Below are 27,380 nucleotides of genomic sequence, written 5' to 3' on the forward strand. Positions count from 1 at the left end.
GTTTGCATGCAAGAGCAGTGGCATGCAGAAGAGAGGTGAGAGAGTTATCACCCATTCCTGCTCTACTTCCCCACAGCCCTCCAAACAGAAGCAATGTTTTTGCCATGTTATATTCAACCTAAATCATGTTGTCCCCCAGCCGCAGGAACACGGGTACCCACCCGGGACCGTGGGTGGAGGAAGGGGCAGAGCAGGCAGGGACCAGGCAGAGCTGCCGCCGCGCTGCCGGGGCTGCCCACTGCCTCCACATCTGGAAGCACAGCCCAACTTGTCCCTCCCGCACAAGCCAAATAAACGGGGCAGGGTAAGGGGTGAATAGACATGTTTTCAGGGGAGGCATTTTGTCACAGGGCGGTTCGGGGGCAGGGACGCTGAGCCGAGCCAACAGCTTGCTCCTGCTGGAAAGGGTGGTCCTGCCTCCTCCTTCTCCCTGCTTCTCATCACACAGCGTCTCCCCTTTTCTCTTGCTTCATTTCTTGCTGCAGTCTGGTGCACTTGTCTTCCATAAGACACTGCTACTTAGCCAGAAGAAAGAAAAAGTATTTATTTGGTTGTTTTTTTCCCCAGGGTTAGCTTTCTGTGGGACGGTGAGCTGAATGTGCTCACTGAGGCTCAGATGAATTCACCCCTGTGGTGAACTCCTGCCCTAAGAAGGTCTGGAATACATCCATTTTCATCCAGCGCCATCCTTTACCTTTTAACCGCTGCCGACTGGATGACCAGCTTCATTTTCACAGCTACTGTGGCAGACAGTGACGTTTGTGCACTAGAATCATTCTTTGTGGCCCTCCTTTTATTTCTCTTTCCATTTAAATTAAATACTGGTAACTAATCCTAGGGATGCTACCGGTTTTAAACACAAAGCCTAAAGACATAAGAAAAGCTAGGCTTGCAGGACAGGTGTCTTTTTATCCGATCAGCTCCAACATCTGGAAATAAACGGATTCTCAGCTCAGTAATTTGGCCTCTCCCTCAGCTATATCAGCTGGAGAAACCATCTTTGCTCCTGACTGAGGCACCTCAGCTATACACTGTCCAATGCAAAGGCTATCACTTGGCTTTCCAGGCTCCAAAGTATCTAACATTTCCCACAGGGTGGGCTGGCAGGATCGCTTCTTCTCTCGCAAAAACAAAGGAAGGAAGGACCTTTCTTCTGAAGAAAGTTAATCAGTATTGATTGCCGGGACTTTATGCAAAGATGCGTGGTCAGGGAAGGGGGAGAACAAAGTGTAGGGCAGCACTCTCACACCCTGCCTCAAAAGACAGAAACGGGTAGAGTTTCCATTCCGTTTCTTTCCAGGCCAACTTCTAAACCAAGCCACAGCAGTTTGCTATCAAGCTGAGTGTTTCTGTTTCACTTTGCCCCGACATCAGGAGGAATGGCAGGAAGGGATCTGTCAATAGGCAGCAGCTCCGTCTCCTGCTACCTTTGGGCTTTAGCTGCCAACCCCAGCATGCTTTAATGCTCTACGTGTCCGCAGGACCACACTCACCCTTCAAGCAGAGGGGGTGAACCCCAAATGCTGGGACAGCATTTAATTTCCACTGAAGCCTTCGCAATAAAGTTTTAAATCCCCCCAGCCGGGAGAACACTGACCTTAGGCAATCCTTTAACAACACTGGCATTTCTGAAGCAGTTTAAATCTTATCCTCTCAAAGCACCTTACAAACAGTGTTTTGCTTAACAATGCATCTAAGACCAAAACCCCCCATATTCCCTTTTTGCTGTGGCAGCAAGCAAGAACAAAAGGGTAAGTGCATTGCTTATGGCTGTACACCACGTCCATCACCAGCTGAGAATCAAACATGAGCTTTATAACTAAATCTCCTGCCTCGACACAGCAAAGACAGGTGACCATCTCACTCGCGTCAGTGAGAGCAAAGCTGCAACCATGTCAGCTCTTTTCTTCCTTTCCAAGCTAGCAGTGCTTGCTTGCTTGCTGGATCGTGTGAAGTGATGAGCCTGTTCTACATCATCTCAGGACATGAAAAAGATGGTTATGTTAGTGCTCTGTTACCTAAGGTAGCTATGCTGTCCATACAGATTGACAGCATCCCCATCTACTGCTGTTAGTGGTATAGATCTCTGCAACATAGCCTCTGTAAAATACACACAATAGCCTAATAAAACACAGGCATAGGTGTAAGTAGACACAAAGGACCCTATTTTCAAAATGCGGGAATCTTAATTTGTATCAATAAAAGCCACAGGACACTGCATTTACAGGAAACTGTACATGCATAATTCATACCAGTGAATGTAAATGGATGCTTGCCTATGTATATACCTGTTTGCATATGCCTTTACCAATACACTGGAGTAATCCCTTGTCCATATATGCACATGCATCTTCAGATATGAGATTAGAATGTGTCCCCTGGAGTCTCTACATATATTTCTGTTTCTTCTCCCTGCTCTCTTGATAAGGTCTTATAAGAAGTCCCCATAAATCTCCACCTTTCTGCTGCCTTCTTTCCTCCCACTGCTCTTTTTATAACCAGTCTCACAGATCTTTATTATTCTTTGTGGCATTTCTAATACCGTTTTCTGCAGAGTGACCTCAGACTTTGCTATTTTTAAATAAGTGTTGATGTGACTATCACTTAACCTGCTGGTCCTGAGCCATATTCTGACCACCTTGTGCTATTCCACCGGGACAAACCACCCCCACGCTTGGTGCCTACAGCTCCTAGAGAGCCTCCCTTGACTCAGACTCCTTGAGTTTGACCCCCTTATGTGGGTGAAGGGCTACAGCCAGAGGCATGAAGGTGAGCAGGGGCATTGTAGGTCTGTGCAGGTCACAGTAACAGTGGCCTTAGGACAGCAGGAGCGGTAAAGTCACTTTTGTGATGCCTTCCCTCCATTCATCTCTGGCCAGAGATACAGATATGGTCTTTCATATTCTTTTTGTATATCCTTTAACATTAATTTGTGCTTGCTTTCAAATGCAAAAAGTCAAAATAAACATGTTTTTTTATCTCATTATTGAAAAGGTTTTGGTTTGGTTAATGATCCATATTTCCACAGAAATGCAGCCAACTACAAGATAGGAATCTATTTAGTATTTTCTCAGCTTGGCTTTGTACTTCATTTAACAGGGTGATTTCAAACCTCAAATTGTAAACGACACAAGCCATGGATCTGGCTGACCTGAGTGCTGCAGACCCATAGTACCCCAGGCTGTAAGAGGGAGTGGGTATGTCAGTCACTGCTTCAGAGTATTCTCAAGGGGTGAAGGACTCAGTATAATGCTATCATCTCTTTAATACGCATATTGCAGATCCAGGGTAAATGTTGCCAGAGAGGCTGTGGATGCAATCCTCCTTTGCCAATAGTTGAGTGAAGGAAGAAATGACCGCCCCTCCCCTGTCCCAAGATTTTGATGTGGTCCCTCACCAGAGACATCCATGCCCTGTGTTCGTGAAGCCATTCAGTCATTACCTCCCTGCACCATCGGGTCACCTGGAACTGCAGACTTTATTCGGATCATATTTCTGTCACATTAGGCAGAGCAGACTGTGTTTATGCTGGATTTGGCTCTCCATCAGCTCCTAGAGGCGATGTGCCATCCGGCACAAAGCCTGCCCGCCGTCCCTTGGAGAAAGCTGAGCTGGCGGCACCGATGGGCACCGCTTCACTGCTCTGCACCATGAGACTGCCAGGTTTTTGGCCCAGCACCACGTGTCCTAAAACTAGATTAGCCATGGCATTAGGTCTCTGTTACCCTAGCGCAGTTTCACAGAAGCAGGCAGCGGGGTGCCCGGAGGCGGCAAGCCTTGGCAAACCTCCCAGCGCCTGGAGGGAGCCGGGGAGGACATGGGCTGCGTGATGCGTCTCCGCTATTTTAGCTTTTTATTCCTCCTATATGTGCATGTGTGTGCACGTGTGTGTGCATATGTGTGTGTGAATAAAGGCAGAAAGGGCTCTGTGGCAGCAGGGAGGAAGGCAGGATGATGTTCAGCCCTTAGGTGACTCCTCATCCACCAGCTTTTGGAAGTGGCTGAGTACTTGTAGCTCCTCTTGACACAGAGTTTAAAGAAAGTTTTTACACAACATGCTGCGTCCGCAGTGGTGGGTGGCTGTGATACAGGCTGAGGGAAAGAAAGCCGAGGAAAACAAGGAAATCCTCTGGTCTCCAGTACAGATGCTGAGGAATGTGTCCCATAAACCAAATCCAGATGGCCTGAATGATGAGCGAGGGCTATCTTTAACCTCTTATCTTTCCAGCTTTGTGTTTCACCATCACGCTAAGTGCCCCCTATCTTTGCAGCTAGTCTAATGATTACTTTCTCCAAAGGGTTTAGGTGTGATTCAGAAACATAAAGGTGACTCCTCACAGCAGATTGAGTTACCGGTCTGTGTCACACACACACACACACACACACACACACACACACACCCTTCCAAATGTGGCTGCCAGCATTGCTGGCACAGGCTGACCCCCGGATCTGCCATAGGGTGGGTGCACCCCAGAGCCACTGCAGCCACTGACATGCCACCAGCATGCAGCTGCCTGCCCACTGCCCCCGCGGATCAAAAACCGCCTCTGACAACAGCGATTATAGCTTCAACTTAAATTGTTTTCCTTCAGAACTATAGCTTTGTGGATTTTTTTTTGTATAAAAATATGTGACACTTTAAAAGCTATAAAAGTGTAATGCTTTCATGCAGAAATGTTAGACATCTTCACTACGTGCATTTAAAAGCAGTATTGTGTCAAAGCCGAGCAGGTTGTGCGGAGAACCGTTAAGTGCCACCATTTCGTGTACATGCGGACGGTTTAGTCAAGAGAGAGAAACTGGAAATGTCAGGAGGGATGAGTGATCCATGCTGCTGGCACCCAGCAGAGCCCCAGCCCCAGCCGCAGCATGGGAGGGGAGGGGTGGAGAGGAGTGTGTGCCACGGATTTATCTGTACTAATTTAGTCCCCGTGATGAATGTAAAATGAGAAAAAATAGAGATATTTGGATTAGGACATCACCTTGGTTCCCATAGCATAGGAGGTAGAAATGTTTCAGTGTAGCTAGTATTTGTGAAACCTTTCAAAGACATGAACAAGATGCTAAATAGTTTATTATTGCTCCCCCAGGATGCAATAACTTATCTGCTTACAGGTTTTGTCACTCACGCGTGGTACTGCTGAGCAGCTGATCCCTGCTGTGATAGCACCGCTGTCCTGCCAAGGGTCCTGATGTGCCCCCCCGAATAGGGAGATGCTCCCTCATGCTTACCTGGGTAGTATGGACACCCCCCCTGAGGACCCTGCGTCCACCCCGGCAAGCCCAGCCAGCCCCATAGGGTGCTCCCGCCTGTGGCTGGCTTCAGGGCTTCATCGCTAGAAGTCTCTGAAGGCCACAAGGCCCGTGGATGTGGCCTGCCTGTCCCATGAGTGGAGAAATCCGCCATCCTCCCATCCATCAGCAGCAGCTCCACAGCAGCTAGGGCATCCGTGGATGGACATCACGGAGCTGCCAGAAATTCATGCCTCAGTGGTATATGGGGATGGTCATGTAGCCATAACTCTGCTTGGGGATATTGCCGTCTACGGTGGCACTAGCAAAATACATATGGAATAAATCATGTTTTGGAGAATTATATTTTCCAGCTACTTCATTTGAAAAATGTAACTTATCTATATCCTCTCTCTCACAGACGCGCACACGTGTGTGTATACACTCACATGCACATACAAAGGCAGTCTTTCCAGAACAGGGGAGAAAATAGGCCAGGCTACATGAATAATGAAAATGATGGCATTCCCCAGGGCCAAATTCTTATACAGCTGTGATCATGGTAACTCCACTTATGAAAGTATCACCTTCTGAATTCAGAAATTTTGAAACTCTTTCTTTGTCATTGAACGCAGATTTATGTTTAAATCAAATGTTACTGCTATTTCAATTGTAAAAAAAGAGTTGTGTCATTAGGTTGGACTTTCATCCCTGAATCAGGGGGGATCCCCACATCCTCTGCTAGAAAGATCGCTGACTCCGCAGCACTCTCCTGTTACTGTCTCCTCTCGCTATCCTGTGATCCAGGAACCTGCTCTGCTGACAAGAAGAGACCAAAGAGGCCAAGAGGCAGACACGCCACATGGCCCCTTCTCCGGATGAACAAAAATTCAGCTGAAGAAATATTTTATAAAGCTTTGCCTTCTTTTTCTTATTTCCAGTGGGCAGTATTGGCTGGTGTGGTGGCAGGGATGCTCTGAGGTCAAGACGGAGAGATCAAAGGCAGATGCTCTGGGCTGCAGCACCCGGGTGTCATGTGGGTGTCTGGGATGCTGCCAAGAGGGGGGCAAGCCCCCGGGAAAGCTCCCGTGGGAGAAGACGAGTGTGCCTGCCTTCCCTCCTCCTCTCAGGCACTGTACCAAATGGACTGTCCTTTTCCATGACGTGGTTGCAGTGAGAAGGGAGGAGGGAAAGGGATGTCACACGGGAATTTCACGTTTTGCCTGTGGTAGAGAATTAACTTTGCCTATTTGCTCGATACACAGTGAGACTTCATTTCTTTAATGTAGTAGGCAGCTCCTAGGAAAGCAGTTGCCACTCCTGGGAGGGATTCTGCTCCTCTGAGCTTGGCCACCTTTTGTCCTGGGCATCACTGCGGGTAATACCCTGATGGTTTCAAAAGCAGCATGCAAATAACAGGAGTAGCAATGCATAATGGCGTAGGCTAACACATGTGAATATGTCTCACTTGGGAAATGAACTGCATCCAACCTTGAGAGATCAGACTCCTCCTTTCTAAGAGTGCACGCTGCCAATAATGCTCTTAAGAGGGGAGTGATTATGGGTCCTGTGTCTCAGCCATGACACAGCTATGAGTGAGCTAATATCATATGCGAAATCAATAGATCAATGCTAACTCGTGTGAGCACATGCATAGGACTTCTCTATATACTGACATGTTTCCAATAGGAGCACTTTGCCAGCACAGGAATATTTTAAATCCTTGGCAGCTTCACTACCAAAGCTGGTTTTGAATTTTTTAAAAATCATACAGTACATTGTGGGTAAATCAACCACCCCTTCCCCAAGATGAAGAACCTACCCCAGTAAATATGATGATCTGGCAGCATGGCTTGTCCATCTGAGCCGCTTCTGCTGACACAGAGACGCCGATGTGGGTTCACAGCTCCTCACATCCCTGGCTGCCACAGCCATCGCTCTCGAAGTCTGGAGGGCAGATGTAGCTTTTGCAGGGCCAGACACAGCTGAACATGAATGCTGGGGATGAGACTGCTCCTTTATCAAGTTTATAGGGACGCAACATGTGGTAAGAGGGCTGGGGGCAGCGGCAGGGCACTGCTCATCCCACACCTCCCTTAGCCTTCCCTTCTTGCTTCAGTAAATCCAGATCTGGCCACCGTACCGGCACTATCAGAGCCGGTCAATGCCTCTGCCAGGGACAGAGTTTGCAGATGTAGAGGGGTCTTTGATTAGTACAGCCACTAATTGTCTGCCTTGTCTGCAAGAAAGCTTGTATTAAACCCAGTATTTTAGCAAAAGTGAAATCAGACTCCAAGCCTAACTAACCAAAGCAGTTATATTGTTACAAAGGCCACATGAAATCAGATGAGAATGACTTATTTCAGTTCAGCTTAAACCAATACCTACCCGAGTGTGGTCAAATCAAATAAGTCTGGTTCAAAAGAGTGGTCACAACGATTTTGCAGTAGCTTAATTAAGTATCTTCAGGTCAAACTGACAGTTAAATCAGTGCAAGATGCCAGGTAGGCATGAGAATATTATAATCATATACATGTAAGAAACAGAAGTAAATATTTTAGCTAGTTAACATGGACCGTGTGATAGGCCATATTACAAAGTGTAACAATTATTAGAGCTGAACAGAAACATTTCATTGCAAATGGTATTTTAATTTAAAAAATCATGTTGCTCTGAAGAGGAGCTTGTATGATGAAAAACTTGCGTATTTTTTCTCCAGTAATATTTGTTAGTCTAATGAAAATGTATTTTCTCCCTGCAACCCACAGTTTGCTTAAATTCTTAAGACTACCATGGTTATAACATAACAACTACTACACAGCACACAAGAGTATAACAATGCATGGGGAGTAATAGTATAAGAGTTAATAGTTATCTGGACAAGCTAATAAAATTAAACTGACCCATAGACAGATATTTATGATCTGGAAAGACAGGGCTGAAAGATATCTACAAAAACATATGATAATTCTCATACATCTCAATGTGTTGCTTGAAACTAGCTATAGAAAGGCTCATGTCCTCTTCTCCCCCTGTAGTTGCCTCTCCATGGGCTGTTTTCTCATCGGCTTTGCCATCTGATGGCCCCTTTTCCACCCTCCTCCAGAACCAGGCAAACTTTTCAAGAAGGTCCCAACATCCTGAAGAAGGTGGGAAGCCCATAGGATCTTCTCAAAGGAAAATGCTCTTCTAGCATTTAATTTTGAAAGGTCATCCTAAAACTTTTACTTTCAGAATGTATTTTAAAAGTGGTGAAATCCTGCTGTTGAAGCTGTCATTAAGTGCTGGTGATCTGAATTATACATACCCTATTACAGACACGACAATTTATCCTTCCTCTCAGTGTACCAGATTTCTATTCCCCTGCAAGATGCAGGCATTAAAAAAGAGTCCCTTTTTTTTTTTTTGTCTCCCAGGTCTCTAATACTGTTTCAGACAAACTCTGTTCATCTCTTCTGAAGACAATTAATTTTTTTTTTTTTTTAGCAAACTACAGGTGATTATATTGAAGTTTGTACAAAAGGTAACCAAGATGTAAAGCTTAACATTTGCAGCTTCGCAAGATGGTCACACTTTGCCTGGAATGCCAGATTTATCTCATGTAATTAATATTTCAGATATCTTCAAACATCTCCCCTGCTTTGGTTAAGCTATTGACACACGTAATGCTTTTCTGCTTTTCTGGATTGCAGCAGAACATTCCTGAGTAGAGAAGGTGCCAGATTAAAAAGTCCATTTTAAAAAACACTTTATATTATCAGACTATTAAAAGTGAATGAATCAGACAGTTTAATTGCTATTTCATAATACTCTGTGTTTACTTCTTGTATTTTGCCTAGATTATGTAAACAGACATCAGGTTAATTTTTATTTGTAGCTGAACTTTTTACAGTCACTGCCAATTCTGGCTCCCTTGCACCAACACAGTATCTCAGTGTGAGCATTTAGGAGCACAACAAAGTTTGTTAAAACCTAAACAAACAGAATTAAATAAAATTTTAAAAAAAGGAAAGAAATACATTTCCACATTTTTTTTCAAAAGCTCATATTGGTACTATATTTTATGTGGCGCTTCCTTACCATGTTTGATTACACAAGGCAGTAAGATTAGTAAGAAAGCCCCCCGAAACTAACAGTCATTCAAGAAAAATTATGCAGAGCAATATTTATTCTGTGCATTCAGAGTTTAATTTTTCACTTTGGCTTCTGTAACAATTGGATCAGATCTTATGAAGGTTTTTTTTTTTCTGAAAAATGGGTGGCATTATAAAATCAGAGCTCTTCCAGACACTAAACAAATCCTTGCATTGAAGACTAACTGCATCTGTAGTAACCCCACATTATCTCATGTCTCTACTGTCTCCAGAGATCTCATCCCACATCATTGGAAATACTTAAAAAAACCATTGATGATGTTTATAATGACCAGGGAGAACAAATATCAGAGCCCGACAATTTAAGAGGATCAAGATTGCTTTTGCAGAGACTCTACTGAACAATGCCTTTTACTCACATTACATATTTGTAGCAGAGCATTATCATTTGCTGGAATTCTTCTTGGCTGCATATTTTTATCTAATGGAATGCTCCAAAGTATTTCCTCCCTGGACAGATACCACGGGACGTTACACTGGGACATTACGCTGTCACTAAGGATGCCCCATGAAAAACAGGGTACTTTTAGCTGTGCAGTCTTTCTCCATTTTCCTTGCATCTTGCACCCTGTTTCAATAACCAATAACTAAATTATTCATCTGCTTCATGTGCTCAAGTGCAGAGTTGTGGATTCTCCTACTGGGTCTAGACATGCTGGAAAACTGGCACAAACTGAGTAAACACTTGCTGAATCCACCCTGCTTTCCATCTCGTATAACCCAGTGGCTGAAGAATGAAGGGATATAAAAATAAACATTTACATTAACCCATCCATTAGCTTCTCTCACCTGAGCAACTTCTCTAGCTATACCACAGTTGTTAGCCAGAAGAGCAGAAGAACCTAATTGTTAGGTTCTTGGACTATTTGCTTTCAAACAGAAAATTTTGTGGTATTAAAAAAAAAAAAAAAATCAAAGAAGCTTTATTCTTTCAAAAATCTCCTCCTAAACCCATTTGTTTCTGGCCAAGGATAGACAAATGTCTCCGATACAGGATACCTGGAAAACTGGCAAGGGAAACATTGTAGAACAATGTTTGGACCTGGAACATGATGACATTGAAAGTAAAACCAGCAAAGAGAAAATAATTTTTACTTCACAATTTGATGTGACCTTGTGTACCGTGTTAGCAACACGATGTTCCCTCAGTTTGGATAAGAAAATTGTGTGTGATTCACAAAGAAACATTTTGACCATAGCTGTGCTCATTAGTCTCCATATTTACGGACCTGTCAACTCTTCCACTGCAAACACCGATGCTGAGGATGAGATCTCTGCCGCGAAATGCCGCTGCAGAACAAAACACCACCAGGCAGGGCTTGAGAGCAGTACTCTTTCTCTCTTTCCCAAAACGAGTTAAGTTAGTTCAGCTTTTTTTAAGGTTATGTGAAGTTCAACAGAAAGGGAAAAAATAGCAAATTCAGGTACTCAAAAATATCTCAATGATTTTGAGTTGCTATGATTGAAGTTAATTTAAGGTATATTTAATAATGGGTTGCTTCATGACATGGATCAGCATCTTTTGTAAAAAGCATCTGAAATGGTTTTATTGAGGCTGAGGCTCAGACTGGTCTTCGTACACGTGCTTGAGAAGGAGTCGGTGAAGCGTTCAGTGTAGGGTGCTTTTTGGAAGACTGGGATTAAGTGTAACAATATCTCTGGAATAGCCCAATCAAGACTAGTTGCTGTTAGTTAACTGGTGAGAAATGTGAGTTAGAGTCCCCTTCCACAACCGTTTTCCCTGGCAGCAAACCCAGTGAAGCCTCTCTAACCTTCCCTGTCCTGGGCACCATTCCCCTCCCGTGCTCCAGTCCACCACCCCATCAGCACTATTTGCCACTGCCCAAGGGAACTGCGTGTTTTTTCCTAGTGCAGGCGGTCTCAGGCATCCACCTTGTGTCACAGCACCGCCAGCTGAGGGGGAGCAGCAAACCGTGATGTGGGGGGCAGGCAGAAGAGGTCAGGGAAGGGGGAGAGAGTGGATGTCGTGCACAAGAGTGGTGCTGCAAAGAAGCATGGCTTCAAAGCACAGCCTGACAGCGGCAAAGACCTTTCTTCTCCCTTTCTCTAAAGCTCTCTGCAGGCTCCAGGGCAGACACCTGGCCTCCCGCAGAAGCGGAGGGGGTGCTCTGCAGGCACTAGGCTCCACCGCGGGGCGGGAAGGGATTATTTTAGGAAGCTGAAATGTTTCCGCCACTGGAGGTCTTTGAGAACAGGATGGACGAGCAGCAGTCAAGAATAGCTCGGTTCCAGTTGATCCTCCCTTGGGCCAGAGAGGCAAAATTGATGATTTTATGTGATTTTTTTCCACTCCTATGATTCTGTGGTTAAGCAGGGCCATGGCTCAACTGGGGCTGTAGATCACATCCTCATTACCTTACACTGTACATATAGTTAACCATCATATGCATCTCTCAGTCAGTGGTTTGCATTTACTCTTTCATGAAGTGTTATCCTATATCTACAAAGTTATCAGCTAACTAAACTTCTCTTGTATCATAAAAATATCAGTTCTTGTAAAAGCTAGGGGCACTGCTTTCCCTCCTAAAAATTTCCCGAGCTAAAAACCAAACAAAAAGACATAGCTGAGTGCAATGCAGCAGGCAGATGCTCCCAAGCCTCACAAGGACAATGTAAAGTGCCACCGATGCTGTATTTAGTCCTGTGCTGGAGAACGGGAGCACACGAAAGGGGAATCCTTTCCTCAGCACCACCCCATTCACAGGGAATTTCTGCCCCTGCACCACCTTCCCCTCCTGGAAAAAATATCCTTAGGGCGGATGGATGGGAAGCCCACAGCAGCTATGTAAAGGCGATCAACTCCTGCAGCATTTCTGACCCTCAGAGGGGAAGAAATCTCCTGCCTGTGCCTTTAGGGAAACCTGCAGAAATATGGCTCTGGGCAGCACTTACACTGCCTTTTGGACTGATGCACACACACCATTTGTTTGAAAGGGATCAGATAATCACGTGATAAACCCCTTGGGACAGAGGAGCAACCTGACTGTCTGTTTGATACTGCAGTGTGGATGTCTAGACAGAAAATAATTACTAATCAGCTAGCTTACACCCCTGTCTCACTTTACTTTTCAGGTATGGCAGGTAGTCACATTATTACATGCTTTGGGGTAAATGGCCAATGGATTTGAAATTAAAGTAATGTGCAAACTACTTTAATCAGATTTAGTGCTCACTGAAATGGAGATTAAAATGACAAAATCATAACATTAGATGGAGGGTGGTTAAAACCCTGGAAGACATTATCACTTTTTCCATTGCCAGGTTTATTTCCTGACACCACAAAAACACAATCTGGGGTAGTTTCCAAATATATTTATTGTTTCTGGAAATCAGATTTAAAATATGCAGTAAGGGAGATAAAAAATAAGAGCAACACTTTATTCCTCAAGAAACCTGTCAGCCACTACATAACAGAGCTTAGCAAAAACATAACCTATGAAATAGAAAGCGATTTCATAATCATGCATCAAGAGATCTTTTCCCCTGTAATAATCTGGTATTTGAACAGTATTCAATGTCACACCACTGGGCTAAACAGACTTCAGTCTGATCCAGCAGGACAGTGCCTCTCCTCTCATCACTTCTGACCTCCGAGCCACAAGCTGACAGAGCGGTTGGCCTTAACCTATAATTTTCGTCACACTGGTTGAACCCTGTCTATGGCTCTATGGGCAGCACGCAGTTGCACAGAGGCTCACAGACATCATCAGCCCCTGCAGCCGGGTGCAGGGTCCCAGCTTGTCATTTGAAAGATGTACGAAAAGAAAAAACCCATGCAAAGCATAACTTATCATCTCCGACTTTCCGGTGTGCCTAGCACTTCAGATTGAAAAGAGTAGCATGCTCCTAAAAAGCAGCCCTTCTCAAACACTAAATAACTTATTTCAAAATAGGTTGGGTAAATTTAGCACTGAGAAGAGACCTAGCTAAAAGGACAACCCAGACCTGTGCCGGTGCTGGCAGAGGGGGGACCTTCCCGGGCCCCCGGCACGGCGAGTGCCTTGGCAGCCGGGCCGCACCGGCAGCTCTGCCCGCCCCGGGAACGGGCTCGGGGAGCCCCGCTGCCCCACCGGTGGGCTTGCACGCCGCATGTGCGCCTATTTGTGAAGAGCCGGTGCTGAGAAATGCCTGCCAGGCACAGACCACGTCTCTAACGTAAGCTCAGAGTCCTCTGGGAACACTCCTGTCCCACAACCAGCTTTTTTGGGAGCAGATTTAGGCCAGTACTGACCACTCGTGAGAGTAAACTTCAGTAAATTCCACTTGAGTTTTGTTATTATGTAGTGGCTGTGTTAATTGCCTCTTGTTAATTGTACTCTTAATGCAGTACTTTGCAGGTTGCCAGATGCGGTGGCCAAAGGGATTTGAGGACAGGTCTGAAAATGAGGAGAGTTATACAAAACAACCGTTTCTAAGCTTTGCCAGAGTGTTCGTATTTTGCTGGAAAGATATTTTTTTATGCCACCATCACAGGATGATTCTCAAGTCTGTGCAGACAAATGTAGCAGTGATTTACACTTCTCATTCTTATTTCTGTTCTTATTTCTAACAAGCAATAAGCTATGGAGTAGCATCCATGCTGGTACGAAGGCTTGCTTTCCTCAGAGGGCTGCTACCACGCCTGAGGCACGCAGCACTTCTCTGCAGAAGAGGTATTGCTCTGAGACACCTCTGGTCCCCAAGTCAGCGTCAGATGGAAGTTATTTATGAACCATTCGAACGCCAAAGCCTCCCTCCACCCCTCAGCCTGGGCGTTGGCCAGCACCCGCTCCCCCGAGGGGCCAGAGAAATGAGGCCGAAGCTCCTCTCCAGGGCCTGACAGACACCTGCATGCTTTTGAGTCTGAGTCTATGTGTTTTGAGAGACCTCGACTCCTTCTAGGACAAACCTGCACAGTCGGATTCGTCTTGCTGGTCCCTGGAAGGCTACCTTGAAATTGTTAATTGCATTTTCGGAAGACCTATCACCTTTAACAAGATGAGTATCTTCAGCTTGCCTAGTCTTGTAGCCAGAGTCAGGCTAGATAAAGAGGGACTAATTTCTGCCAGCATTATCTCCATCCCCTCCCCGCCACCACACATGGGCACGCGCTGAGCGAGGAGTCAGCCCGCCAACCTGATGGAGGGCTACAGGCACGCAGGCGAGGCAACAACTCCTGATTTCAGCCTGAAAGGGCTTGTTGATACGACATCAGCGTCAGCATAGGTTAAACCTCTTGTGATTATTTTGCATTCACTTTTCAAACCAAACATTATATTTTTGAAAAATTCTGCTTCCTTTCCCCTCATTCCTTTATCCACATTGCTCCTTCTGGGCTCCCACTGATTTTCTTTGCCTCCCTCCTACCTGCCCTTTGCTTCCTCTGTCTTTGGAGTCCTGAACCATCATCCCTACTTCTCTGCTGATTTCTGCCATTCCCACTTCTTTGCCTCTCTTTCCTCCTTGCTTTCTGTTTAGCTTCCCCTTCTCAATTTCCCCTTCCTTCCCTGTTTGTGAGACGCGCAAAAGTTGATTTCCAGCTGAGCAAGGCATCCCACCCAGGGAAGGTAAACCAAGGAAACATTTCTTCCGATTTATCCTGAGTAGCTGCTCTCAGTGCTGTAGACTATCACTACGGCAGAGAAAAAAAGGGGTGCAAGTGCAATCTGTGACATGTAACATGGCGTATGGGAAGTCCAGTGACCAAATGGAATACTCTGCTTCATGTTGACCTTCAGTGCTTTGTGGTCACCTGCTGACTACTACAGTCCCCTTCCTCTTCTGGTACTGTACATCTTCCCCAAACATCTTCCTCAGCAAATCCTCTTACTTTGCCAGTCTGCTCTAAAATAAAGACTTCTTATAAAATTGTCTCCTGTTTGCTTTCACATTGTGTTTCCTCAGCACTGTGTTATTTAGATCTGCACTGGAAAAAAACCTCTAGCTGTTCCGCATTCTGGCATCCAATTACTAATTCTGGTGGAGCTAGACATTTTTGTAAACGCGGCTGGACTATGGATGTTGTGCTTTGTTCAGGCTCTTTTATCACCTCTGGCATGCCACTCATCCTATGGGCCTCAGTCTCATCACATTGGGATTTTCAGACTTTCCTTTCTTACTTTTTATTTGAGGGAACCAGAGTTTTAAAAGACAAGGGGGGAATACAGTATTATTATTTTTATCCTTTGCCTGCCCCTCTGTTTTTCCTGCTGCCTAGCTTCCATGCAGCTGTTGAACATTTAAGAAAAACATGTCTCCCACTGAGCGAGTTCCCTGCAAATGTGAGCTGAGCTTCAGGCAAGAGGAAATGTGAGTCCTGAGGTCACTCCTGAAATCAAGCCCTCGCCTGGCTGCACATAATTCTGCCGTTTGTTTTATACGTGATTTAGAAAAAAATATTATGTATTTCCCGCAAACAGCATAAAAAGAGATGAATGCTGGTGATCATGAGATGATCATACGATCTTTCAAATCTTGCGATGTTTTTCTGGTCTTTTCAGTCATCCTTTTCGAGCCCGCTGCTCAGACCCAAAGAGAGAGGGGGAGGATGTGGGATTACAGAGAGAAGATGGCCCACTGGTGCCAGTCAGAGCTAATAGCCCCCATGCGCTCCACACTGCTGGTTGGAGAAGACCGAACTTTTCTTTCCACTTAAAGATGCTAGAGCTACACGCCCCTGTTCACCGGGGAGTAGTATTTCTGTCAGATATGAAGGCGGCTTCTAATCTGCTCTGACCTTGGTGAGAAATTCAAGTCCAAATGTAGTAACATAGAAGCTGACAGGTCAGCCTGAAGAATTTGAAGTGGGGGAGGCTTCCTTGCCTTCTTTCTTTCTGTCTTTCTCTCCTCCTTTCACTTGAAATCTTATCCAGGATCACTTCAAGTGCGTGGCAGCCCTGCCGGCCGTAGAAATGACACCAGCTGCGTCATTGTCCCCGCTGTTACAATGGAGGCGCAGAGAGCATTTACTGGCTGGACCGACTACATGCTACTACTGATATGAATTCTTAAAGGTGGAGACCCGTCGAGAAAAGCATTTTACCTTTTAATGAGTTAAAGCTGCAAAAGTTGATCTAAATTTTACATCTGTATCTGATGCTTTACAGAAAGGCTTCTGTCTCCACCCCAGAGGCTCTCTATTTTTTGTTTTCCAAGACTAATACACAGACCCACACGAAGGCTGCAGGTAGTTCTCGCCACCGCTGAAGGCTTCCACCTGTCAGATGTGTTGGTGCCCTCTTCTACAATGACTAAGACAAAACCTGGACTATAGAAATGATCTACGCTCCCTCTATTTCTTGCTTCCTTCCCGCATCAGTAATCTTTTTTATGTGCCTTGACAACAACGGGGCTAAAAATGCTTTGAGCTCAAGTCCCAGTTCAGGAATTATTTAGAAGTCTGAAAGATGATGGTTATCTTTCTGGCTATCTTTCTTCTGGTTATTTTTCTGGAAGCGAGCTTATTTTTGATCATGCTGACAGAAGGTTAAAAGCTTCTGGTTAAAAGTTTGGGTGCTGCTTTGTACTTTGTCAGTCAAGCGACCAGCCTAAAATTTCTGTTGATTGCTCATGACAAAAATTATAAATTATGAATGGCTAAGGCCTATTTATTGTTTGTATTACTGCAGAAACAGGCACGTCAAGTCATAGACAGACACCCCCTCCTCCCCCCCCAATTCGGCATTATATTAGGCAGAACAAAAGCACTTTCCTTGCATTGGAGAATTTACAATCTCATTAAAAAGCAGCAGAAAGAGCAGATCTCACAGCTTCCCCCAATTCAGCAACCACATGCACCAGTCCAGGAAAGGAAGGAGGCATCGCCCACCTGGAGACCACCCCATGGCTCTGCATCCCGGAGCGCGGGGGCTCACCAGCGACACCCGGCCACTGGCAGGGACACGGGACCCCTCTGTGCCTGGACCCCCCCGCCAGCCCGGGGCTGACAGAAACCTGGGGCGAGCGCAACGTGCACGGGGTTGGAGAAAAGCAGGGACTCTCAGAGGCGAAGCCTGATGTGTCTGCAATGGATACAGATGGGCTGACGGAGGGATGCAGGGAAATAAGGAAATAATGTTGCTGAGTAATCAGCAATCATAGGTCAGCCACATTGCTACCGAACTGCTGTCCCATTTTCTGTAGACATGGCATGATTTAGTGAAGGTTTTTAAGGATATTGCCTCCAGGCATCAGGAGCAGCATAAGGCAAAGCATAGAGGCTCCTGTTTGAAAATCTCAAAAGCAAATGAAGGAGGTGGGTAGCCATGACCATCATCAATACTGAAAGACAGTATAAATAGGGTGGGGTTAGATGAGGAAGGCAAAGACAAATAAGTCATGCCTGGTGGAGAGCCAGAGGAATGCTGCAAAGAGACAGGTCAAGGTAACAGGCTAGGGAAATTACCCTTGCAGCATCATTCTGGGTGGGCACTAGCAGAGCAGGACGGTGCTTGCTCAGGCCAGAGGAAGAATGTGACGGTACTAAGACAAGATCCTGGTGGTTTCTCTGTTTCCTTTTAAATTTGTTTTCCTGCTCTGTTTTCGGGTGTTGCGATCCAGAAAACATTTTGCCATTTTCTACCTGCAGTTATAGAGGTTTCCCAGATTGATTGACCCTGCTCGAGGAGTGCATCACGGGAGGAAGGATTACATGGCCTATCCAGCTTCCAGACTGCAAATGTCTCCTGGCTCGGCCAGGAGCCACAAAACATGATGAGAAGCTGCCAGGGGGCCAGGTAGTCTGGGAGGTAGGAGGGGTGCGCAGAGCAGCTTCACATCCCGCTTCCTATTTATGGGATGGGGCTCCTGAGAGGGACGCGGCTGTCCGGGCGGTGGGCAGAGGCAGGTGCCTGTCGGGGCGGCGTCGGTGGTCCCCCCTCGAGGAGAGGTACAGCCTGCTCGTGGCACCAAGCCTTCGGGAGGGGAGATGGGGATACACAGGCTTGGCAGAGACTGCGGGGGTGACTGGCAAAGGGTGGGCATCTCGGGGCAACATCCGAGCTTGCGGAGACTGGGGGTCCCTCAGCAGCAGAGGCTGGGAGTGTATCGCTGCCAGCAACAGAGGGAAGGTGTTTTGTTCACCTCCTGATGTGCACGTACGGGGCAGGCGCTGGCAACAGGTGAGGAGGAGCAAGAACTCACTTGAACAAAGCCCTGAGCAACCTTATCTAAGGTTGAAGCTCACCCTGTTCTGAGCAAGAGCTTAGACTAGATGACCTCTGGAGGTCCCCTCCAACCTAAATCATTTTCTGAGTCCGCTCTAGATTCAATTTTAATTTTCAGAGTGGTGTTTTAGCACCTGCTGCCTCTGAACCCTGCCATTCTTGATAACATCAGCAGTGCCAAGGCATTTCTAAAAGGTCAGCGCTCTCTGTCCCAAGCCACAGGGATTTCCTCCTCAAGACAAAACAGCCTCACTCACCTGCTGCTGGGACAATGGGGTAATGGCATTACCGGGACCTTCTGTGCCTCTTTATCTCTCTCCTCTGGGCATTCCTTCCTTGATGAGGAATTTCCTCACAGCGCTGCTTGAAAGGCTTTTTGGGTGAGATGCATTTATCTGTCCAGCAGATAAAACAGTGCAGCAGAGGTCACATTCTTCCATCTTTGCCACTGTCACTAAGCTTGCCTGTAAGCTGGTGTCCACGCTGGCAATCTACCGTCCTTGCACCTGCACACCACAGTATTTATTCTCCTATTACACTGCATGACTACCAAACTAATGACATGAAACTAAACTACAGGCTGGGTGTAGCTTTCCCCTCCTTAGCAGGAAAACAGACCACTTGGCATTATAGGGGAATGATGAAACCGAGTCCTTTGAGCAGAAGCCTTCTTTGAAAAGAAAAGTCATACAGCATACTGCTTTTTTTCTTCTTTATAAAACCAAATTTTATTTTTTTCCCCACTGAAGAAAGAATTTTCAGCCACTGTCTCTTTTAAGCTCAAACACCAAAACATTGCCTCCGGAAAATGCCAACATTTTGATAGGGTCCGATCACAGGCTGTCCAGCAACCAGAGCTCTCACAGGACTGAGACAGCATCATGTGGGCAGCGACCAGGCCATGCTGGGCATCTCTTCAGCCAGACTCCCAACGAGATGGACTTCTGCAGTCTCTTGCCTGTCCCATGCCCCTGTGAAGAACTGCCCATGGGCAGGTGATGACAGCTGGACTACTGAAGCTTAACGTATTTGTCCAACACCTCCTGGGAAGAGCAGGATAAGTGAGGAACTGGTAAGGAGAGAAACTATACTACAGGCTGGCTCTGCCTCTCCTGAAACGGCTCCGGGAGGTCCAACAGTGGTCTCTGGGTCCTGCAGTAATGCACAGCTACGCACTGGATGACACGCTTGGTATTCAAATACATGGCCTTTACTGAAATAATCGTCAAATTCAAGACTGAAAGTCAATTTCTGCTATTAGCATTATTTTTTAAATTGCACAGATGCGTGTCTTTATCTATGAATAGGTGTTTTCTGATCCAGGTCACCTCTGTGATGTGAACATATTAGATTTAGAGGTTCTGTTCATTTTGTTTATCAGTGTGATTTTTCTGGGGTATGTTAGCCCCTGGGAAATAAAGAAAGGGTTTTCTCCCAGCTAAATCCGTAAAATTTATTCCTTTCTTGTTGTTTCTTCCTATGGCCAACACTGCTTGCAAGCAAACTATTTTTACATGGCTATTTTTGTCATTTTCTTCCTTTTACACTCGTCAGTATTTTGTTAGGCTGATACATATCGGCTCCTTAGGCATATGCGTTTATTTCTAACAGCACCCTGGGATTTCCTATCACAACTGGACAAAAGAGTGGGGGGAAAAAGCTGAAGATAGCTGGCAAATACAGCTGAGGTGAAGTCAGAGCACTATATTCTCTATCCAGATCTAAGGTATGTTCTTGAGAGCTTCCCGTTTTGAGAACACTTATATGATATGTTTCCACTTAGCTTTTATGCCAAAAATATCCCAGTGCGGCTCCGCCGCTGATAAAAGCAGCAGGAGTGCTCATGTAAACAGGGCTGCAGGCAGCTGCCAGTGCTCCCAGTCGCTGTCTTGCACAAACCTGTGAACAGCAGGCCTGGATCAGGTACAGGGAGCCCATGGCACGCAGGCTGGGCAGGCGGCCCCGTTCTCCATTGTGGGTGCTGGGGACCAGCCCTCATGTTCCCACCTCGCCACCGACTCCCGGGCTGCCCCGCTCCTCCTCAGGCGCAGCTGGAGCGGGAGGCAGCAGCAAAGCCTGTGGTCACTTGCAGGGACCGACAGAGTCAAGGCCGCAAGGAGCAGGTGGGGAAAATCATGAACGAAGCATAAGATGGCAGGAAAATAGCTCACCAGCACTGGCTGAGACACGTGGTTCATTTCTTCTTTACAAATGCATCAGCACCAGTTACATCAATTATAAGTGCTTTTGGAAAAGTAGCGATTTTTAAAAGTAAGTAAATTAAGCCTTGTCCACAGACTCTGCATTTTAAATCTCATTATGAAACTTACCCAGATTTCAAAGAAGTTTAAAGCAGTTACATGCTAGCTGCAATGCTAAAAGATTGTCCTGCCTTTCGGAAGGTCTGTGCTTGGACCTCTTAGTACGAGTTTCCTCAAAGATGTTCAGCTGGAAATAGGTCTAGATAACATGCCACTAGCGATTTAATTATCATCTTTTTGGCTTCCTTGGTTTCATCCTAAAAAGTGCGTATGCATGCTTCTGTCAATAGCTTCAATGTTCTTGCCTCAGCACCAACACTTGGTGACTTAGGAAGAGGATCATCTGAAGCATATGTGACTCCACTTCACTGGAAAGGCTGTCAAGAGACACAGACTTCATGCCTAAAAAACACTTCAATATAGGAAGAGGCAGTTGCCTTGTTCAGGGCAAAGGTCTGGACAATAACCGCTCTAGCACACAGGCAGAAGATAGAGAAACACAGGCCGACACATGCCAGAGTCAGGCCTGTCATTCATCGCGATTCCTTCTGTACAGACAGGGGACAGAGCATCGTGAAAGGCTAAAAGGGAACCGACTGGCCTCTGGGCCAGAGCGAAGATGTTGGACATCTCTCTTCAAGTCCCTATGCTATATTTACTCCAGGAAAGAAAACAAAAGCAAATAAAGAAATAAATGCAAAAGGAAAGGAGACAGAAGCTGTGCCCATATGAGGGATTAAACAGGGCTGGGACGCTGGCCCACGGCTGCCTGCGCCACAAGTTTGCAGAGACATATTGGTTCGGAGAGGGGAGAAGTTAGGCAGGTACACCCAAGCCATGCTGCACTGCTCGACCTTAAAACCAGAAAGCAGTCCCCAGCACATTTTATTTCACCATATAGATGTAGCTGGAGAGTTCCAGCAGAAAGGAAGAAATCTGTGTTCAGAAAAGGACCAGTGACTGGGCGTTGAGGGGGGTCTCACCCAGCTGCAGCGTTGGCAGCAGCTGCTGTGCTCTGAGACCGCTGGGCACAGAGCAGTCAGCGCCGGGTGTGAGCAAAAGGACTAAAGAGCAATTTTAGAAGGGAGGAAATAGGCTGTATTCTAGCTGTTTGCAAAGAAAGCATTTTGTGGTCAATGAGCAGTGAAAAGAGAAATGATATGGCACAGACCTTGAATTATGTCACATTTCCCTTCTTGAGAAATTCCCTGGCAAATCGTTGATCTTCCCTCCCGCCGCACGCACCGTTCCTGGCTGCTCCCTGTGCCACTGAGCCCCACAGCTTGCCCTCCCCTCGCCAAAACCCAGGAGACCTCTGTGTCTGCGCCCAGGGTGCGTGGCTGAAGGGGAACCCAAGATGGCCCTGCAGCAGCTGGGCTGGCCTCAGCACTCAGCGGCGCCTGGAACAGAGCAGCCGAAGGCAGGGAGAAAGGCAGATTCGGTGGGGAATGGAGGTGGTGCCGGCTCTTCCTCCACCAGAGCCGTGGGCATTGAAGGATGACAGTCAGGAAAGGCTGGGAAAAGGCTCCTCGCTCCCCTGTCGTGGGTGCTGGCTGATGGGTGATCCAGGAGCATTAGGTGGCTATGGGGAACTTCTTCTGCAGAGACTTGGTTAGACACTACTGAAAGCTTAGACCCGGAGCTGCCAGGCACCTTAAGTGCTCTGTGTCTCTGGCCTCAAAGGCTGCCTGGAGGCCAGAGCGTATTACAAATTGCTCCTGCAGCGAGGACTGGAGCGCTCTGCCCTTTGGCGTGCAGCTCCCTGGCAGCTCTGGCCTGGCAGAGCCTGGGGTTAACCACCACTTTTGGTGGGTTTCATTTCCACCTCCCTGAACCCGGTGACCACACAACTGATTTTCACTCCCTTCTTACTTTTGCTGCTCTCCTGTAAAACAAATGCCCCAATACTAACTTCCTGGAGATGAGGAACAAATAATGAAATATTAAGAAAACGGTTGGGCAGGTAAGTGGCTTTAGGACAACGTGCTCCTACTGTGACACACGCACACATGCAAGAAAAAAGGCTGATCTGAAAATGAGCGAGACTACGCAGAAAGGGGGAGATGTTGATCCCATCTGCGTGATCCACGACAGCAGTTTTGTTCTGCTGAATGCCGACGACTCTGGTAGGTTCTCGTATTAGCTAAGGGGAGTTGCCGCAGGGGCTTTTTCAGTCATTGACTTGATAGGTCTTGATTATTTTAGGGAAAAAACTGACCAGTGTGCAGAGATCAGGCAATTTGTAGAATGGATTTGTAAGAGAATGCTTTTTTTCTGCATGAACCGGTGTTTTGGTAGGTGAGGACTGGTTTAAATGTTCTAAAGGAAATTGTATATGGTTCCATAGTATCTACTGTGGACTCTTCAGATCATACCTGATTTTAACCATGAACTCCATAGAGGATGGATAGATTTACGTGTTCAGAAAAAAAAAATTTATACTTATGTGAAGAACAGTGAATGGATCCATTTGCTACCCATTTGGCACATTGTGGTTGGTTAATTTTAATGTACGTGCTATTTCCCTGCTGATACTTGTGGAAAGTACTGGATAGGAGCATGCCTCCATAAACGTTGGTCCTGCTTTTGTGGCATGGGGAAAGAAGCTTTGTGTATTCTGGGCTAGGAGAGAAATTACCATGCTTGCTTATGCCATGTAATCTGGCATGAATTAATAGAAGGGAACCTGTCCTGCATGACAAAAGAAAAGCGTTTTGGTTTTTTTCTCCAGAGTTGCCTGTGACATAGGACCCTACTTTTCTGCATCAGCTGAAACCTGGCGTCCTTCTGGCAGACAGGCCCAGCACGGCTGAGGTCCGCCAGCGCAGGGCTGGGGGCCCCGGGGCCGAGCCCTCGGCTCAGGAGGCGACAGAAGCCCCGCGGGGGGCGCAGGGCAGCGCGGCCGGGCGGGGTGCGCAGCCCCGGGGCCGGAGCCCCCCGGGGGTGCCGGCGGGCGGCGGCTCGCCCCGGCCCCGGCCCCGGGACTGAAACGCTGAGTCAGCGCCGCGGTGCCGCGGCGGAGGGCCGGGGGCCGGCGGTGCCCCCACCCCGGCGGTGCCCGGGAGGGGAGCGGCCCTGGGCCGGCGGGGCGGCGGCGGCGGGCAGGGCGCTGCCCCCCTTGGCCGCTCCTTATCAGCCCAGTTTGATGCTGCAAGGCGTGTCCGGGGCTCTGCTCATGTGATGGAGCAAGAGGCAGACGGGCGGGGGGACCACGGGAGGAGGTGATTTTCCTCGCTGGCTCTCGCTCTCTCGCTCTTTTTTTTTTTTTTTCCTCCTTTTTTTTCCTCCCCTCCTCTCGCTCCCTAAAGGAGTTTGCGGAGAGCCGGGCTCCTTCATTCCCGGCTGCGCCGCCGCCCTCCGCCAGTCCCCGCCCGCGGCTCCGCACGGCCGCGGGGCAGCGCCATGGGCGCCGGCAGCTCCGCCGAGCCGCCCGCCCCGCAGGACGGGGACGGGGCCGCCGCCGGGCCCCCCCGCACCCCCCCGGAGCCGCTGCCGGCAGAAGAAGCAGCGGCGCCCCAGCCGCCGGCGGAGCCCGCCAAGGTAAGGCAGGGGCGGCGGGGAGCCGGGGGGACGGACGGGCGGGCGGGCGCGGGGCGGCGGCGGCTCCCGCCGCACCCCCGGCCCGGGGAAACTTTCCCGCCGCGGCGGCGGGCACCTGCCGCAGCCGGCGGGCACCCTCCGGGCCGGGCGGGGAGCCGGGGCGCGGCGGCGGCCGCTGCGGGGCCGGGACTGCGCCAGGGCCAGCGCCGCAGTCATAAAACTCCCGCCGGCGGCGGCGGGGCGGGGGGCGAGGGCGGCTGCGGGGCCGCCGCCGCTTTTGTGTGCGGCCGCGGGGGGGTGGGGGAGCCGCACCCACCCGCGGCGGGGTCTGCGCCAAGAAACCTCCCGACTGCGGTCCTGCAGCCGGCGGGCAGCGGTACCCGGGGCTCCCGCGGCTCTCCGCAGCCTCCCCCCGCCCCGCCATCCTCTCCCCTCCCGGGGGCGCAGGTGGGAGGCGCGCCGGGGCGCGGCCCGCCCGCCGGGTCTGCGGTTTCTTCAGCCGGGCGCCGGCCTCGGTGCGTGTCCGTGTCCCCCCACCCCCCCCCACCCCCAGCGTGGGGCTCACCTGAGCCGCAGCCCCCCCGCCGGCGGCGGGCGGGGAGGGGGGCGGTGGCCGCGGCGAGGGCCGTGGCGGTGGCTGCCGTGCGCCCCGGTGTCGTGCCGCAGCGGGGGAAGGGGGAGTGACTGGCTAACTCTCAGCCAGTAGGGAGCAGGGGAGCTGTAGGTACGTGTTGGTTTTAATAAAGACGTTGAAGAATTGAAAGAAATTCTTTTAAAACATGTCTGGTGTTTAAAAATAGATTATGAATGAACCCATTTATCCCTCTGGAATAGGCGCGTTTAGGGGATTCTGGGACTGAAAGGGAGGTTATGTGCATCTACGTGTTTACATAGCGTTGCTTTGGGGTTAGGCGTTAGTTTATTAGCGGAGAAAGAATACCACGTTATACCGAGATCCCCTTCTTCAGGCTCTTCAGAGTTTGGGCCCTCCGAGCAGGGTTACTCAGAAGTTTCTGTAGCTGGTGTGTGGGTGTGTTAGAGCTTGAGAACTGGTTATGACTTTGTTTCTTTGACCTTGTGGTTCAGATTTAACTTTCAAGTTGAATTTCCCATAGTTCCTGGCTGCCACCAGACCTCCTTGTGCGTGTTTTGACAGATTTGAAAACCACATCGAGAATGAACTTTAAATTAACTGAGATTTATTTTATTTTCTTTTTAACCAAATTAGTGTTCGGGATTGGTGTTGGTTAACAAAATATTTAGCAGTTGTGTTGGGCAACTGTAGAATTAAGATGCTGAAATTCAGACACGAGTTAATTTATACAGGGCAAGCATTTGGCTACTGTGATTGTTTAAAAATGAAGACAGTGTGACTTTCAAGAAGGGATATAACATTCATAGCCATATTTATCCAGTTACGGGATCCAAGACCCCCAAAAAAAGAGAATACCATTGATGCTGTTCTCAAATACAGATTATTATTATTAATACTGTGTTTTATGTCTTCACTTTAGGAAAAATGTTTTCTAATAGATTTTTACCTTGTTATTTAAGTAGAGCTGTTCAAAGGTGGGGAAGTTCTTCTGTCGTTTCACTGCTGTAAGAGGTTGTATTACTGCTCTTCTAAAACAACTATTTTTGCCTTCCATCACATTAAATAAAAAGAAAAATAGGTCTTAATGAAGTTTAGTCATACTTTTTTTTGTATCTCATTTAGTCTGGTCTTACTGCCGTAAGGTAGTTTCATGCAGATTTGTGACACAATTTTTCGTCGTTATTCCTTTTAGCCTATTGAATTTGAAAATTACTGGATCCTGCAATGCCCCTGGAGAAATCTGTCAAAGAATGAAATTGTTTGCAGAAGATACACTGGGGACGTTTTGAAGGATGGTTTTCTTTCTTGTGCTTTCCAAATGAAAATGCTTATCGCACCCCCATCTTTTAGAAGAAAAACTTTGAAAACTGACTTTCATGGAATCCAACTTGAGTGAGCCTTGGCAAGTCAATCGCAAATAAATTGTCTAGGCAACTAGTCTAATATAGGTTATAAAATCTCATAGCAGTTGTGCTTTTCTGTCACTTGAAATTCCTTGAAATATTTAATCAAGTTTCTTTCATGACATAGTTGTATTTTGTACAAGATGAAAAACCTCTATGCCTTTTCTTCTAGAAAGGGCCAAATTTATAGTCTTCAAGCTGTTTTGTTATTCGCTTGTGACTCTTTGGCCAGACACCAGCTTTGGCGGTGTCCTAGCTACTGGAAGGGGAGTGGATGTTTCTCACTTCTACAGCCCAGGAGATGTGAGAGACCCTGTAAAGCACTTGGTCTACAGTGTGAGAGATATTCAGGAGCCTTTGGGTGTTGGCTCGCAAGCACAGTAGGTTAAATGTGGGCTCATCAGCTTAGGACCTCAGCTGTTCACCCCATGCTTTCACAAGTTGCTGGTGAATTACACATCAATCAGCTACAGAGTGTCCAGCCCAGCATGTTGCTGGGATTTGAAACTGGTGGGTTTTTTTTACTGTAGCAGACAAGGCTTAAACTCTGGCAGTGGAGGAGCTGCTCCTTATCTTGCACAGCCCCCCCCCGCTCCGGGAAGCCCCCTCTGCAGGGGAGCGTGACAGATCCTGAAGGAACTAATCCATTCGCATGCCTGAACCAAATTCATCGGATTTGTGAATCAACACGCAAAGTCCTGTTGAAATCAAGGGACAGGGTGTGGTCTCACAGCAGGCTGATCTGTCTGATGGAGTTATCTCCTTGCTGTTTGAGCAGCAATGATCTTTTCCCCCTCCTCTTTTTCTTCCCCTATGCCTCCTCCCTGTCTTGCCCCAGATGATGCAGTCCCCCCTCACACCATGTCTGGTCCTTACCTGGCCCTTCCATACGCAGGTTAAACTCGCTAACCCTTCAGGCAACAGGGCCTTTTTTTTTTTTTTCCCCCGGGCCAGTTCCCTGATGTATTGGTGAGTTCATTTGACTCCTACGACACCCAGGTGAGACCCAGAGCCCAGACAAGGCAACCATT

General features: G+C 47.6%; 1 protein-coding gene across 1 annotated transcript in view; it reads left to right on the forward strand.

Annotated features, from left to right (window-relative positions):
* The first annotated feature begins 24,090 nt into the window (after positions 1-24,090).
* AKAP12 (A-kinase anchoring protein 12) overlaps positions 24,091-27,380 on the forward strand; it is a 28,989-nt gene continuing 25,699 nt past the window's right edge. The window contains exon 1 of the mRNA XM_082307265.1: positions 24,091-24,351. Within this exon, the coding sequence (XP_082163391.1) occupies positions 24,214-24,351 (138 nt within the window). The 5' untranslated portion in view covers positions 24,091-24,213. The remainder of the gene's footprint in view (positions 24,352-27,380) is intronic.

This window comes from Platalea leucorodia (genome assembly GCF_965183815.1).
Source record: "Platalea leucorodia genome assembly, chromosome: 3".
NCBI lineage: Eukaryota > Metazoa > Chordata > Aves > Pelecaniformes > Threskiornithidae > Platalea > Platalea leucorodia.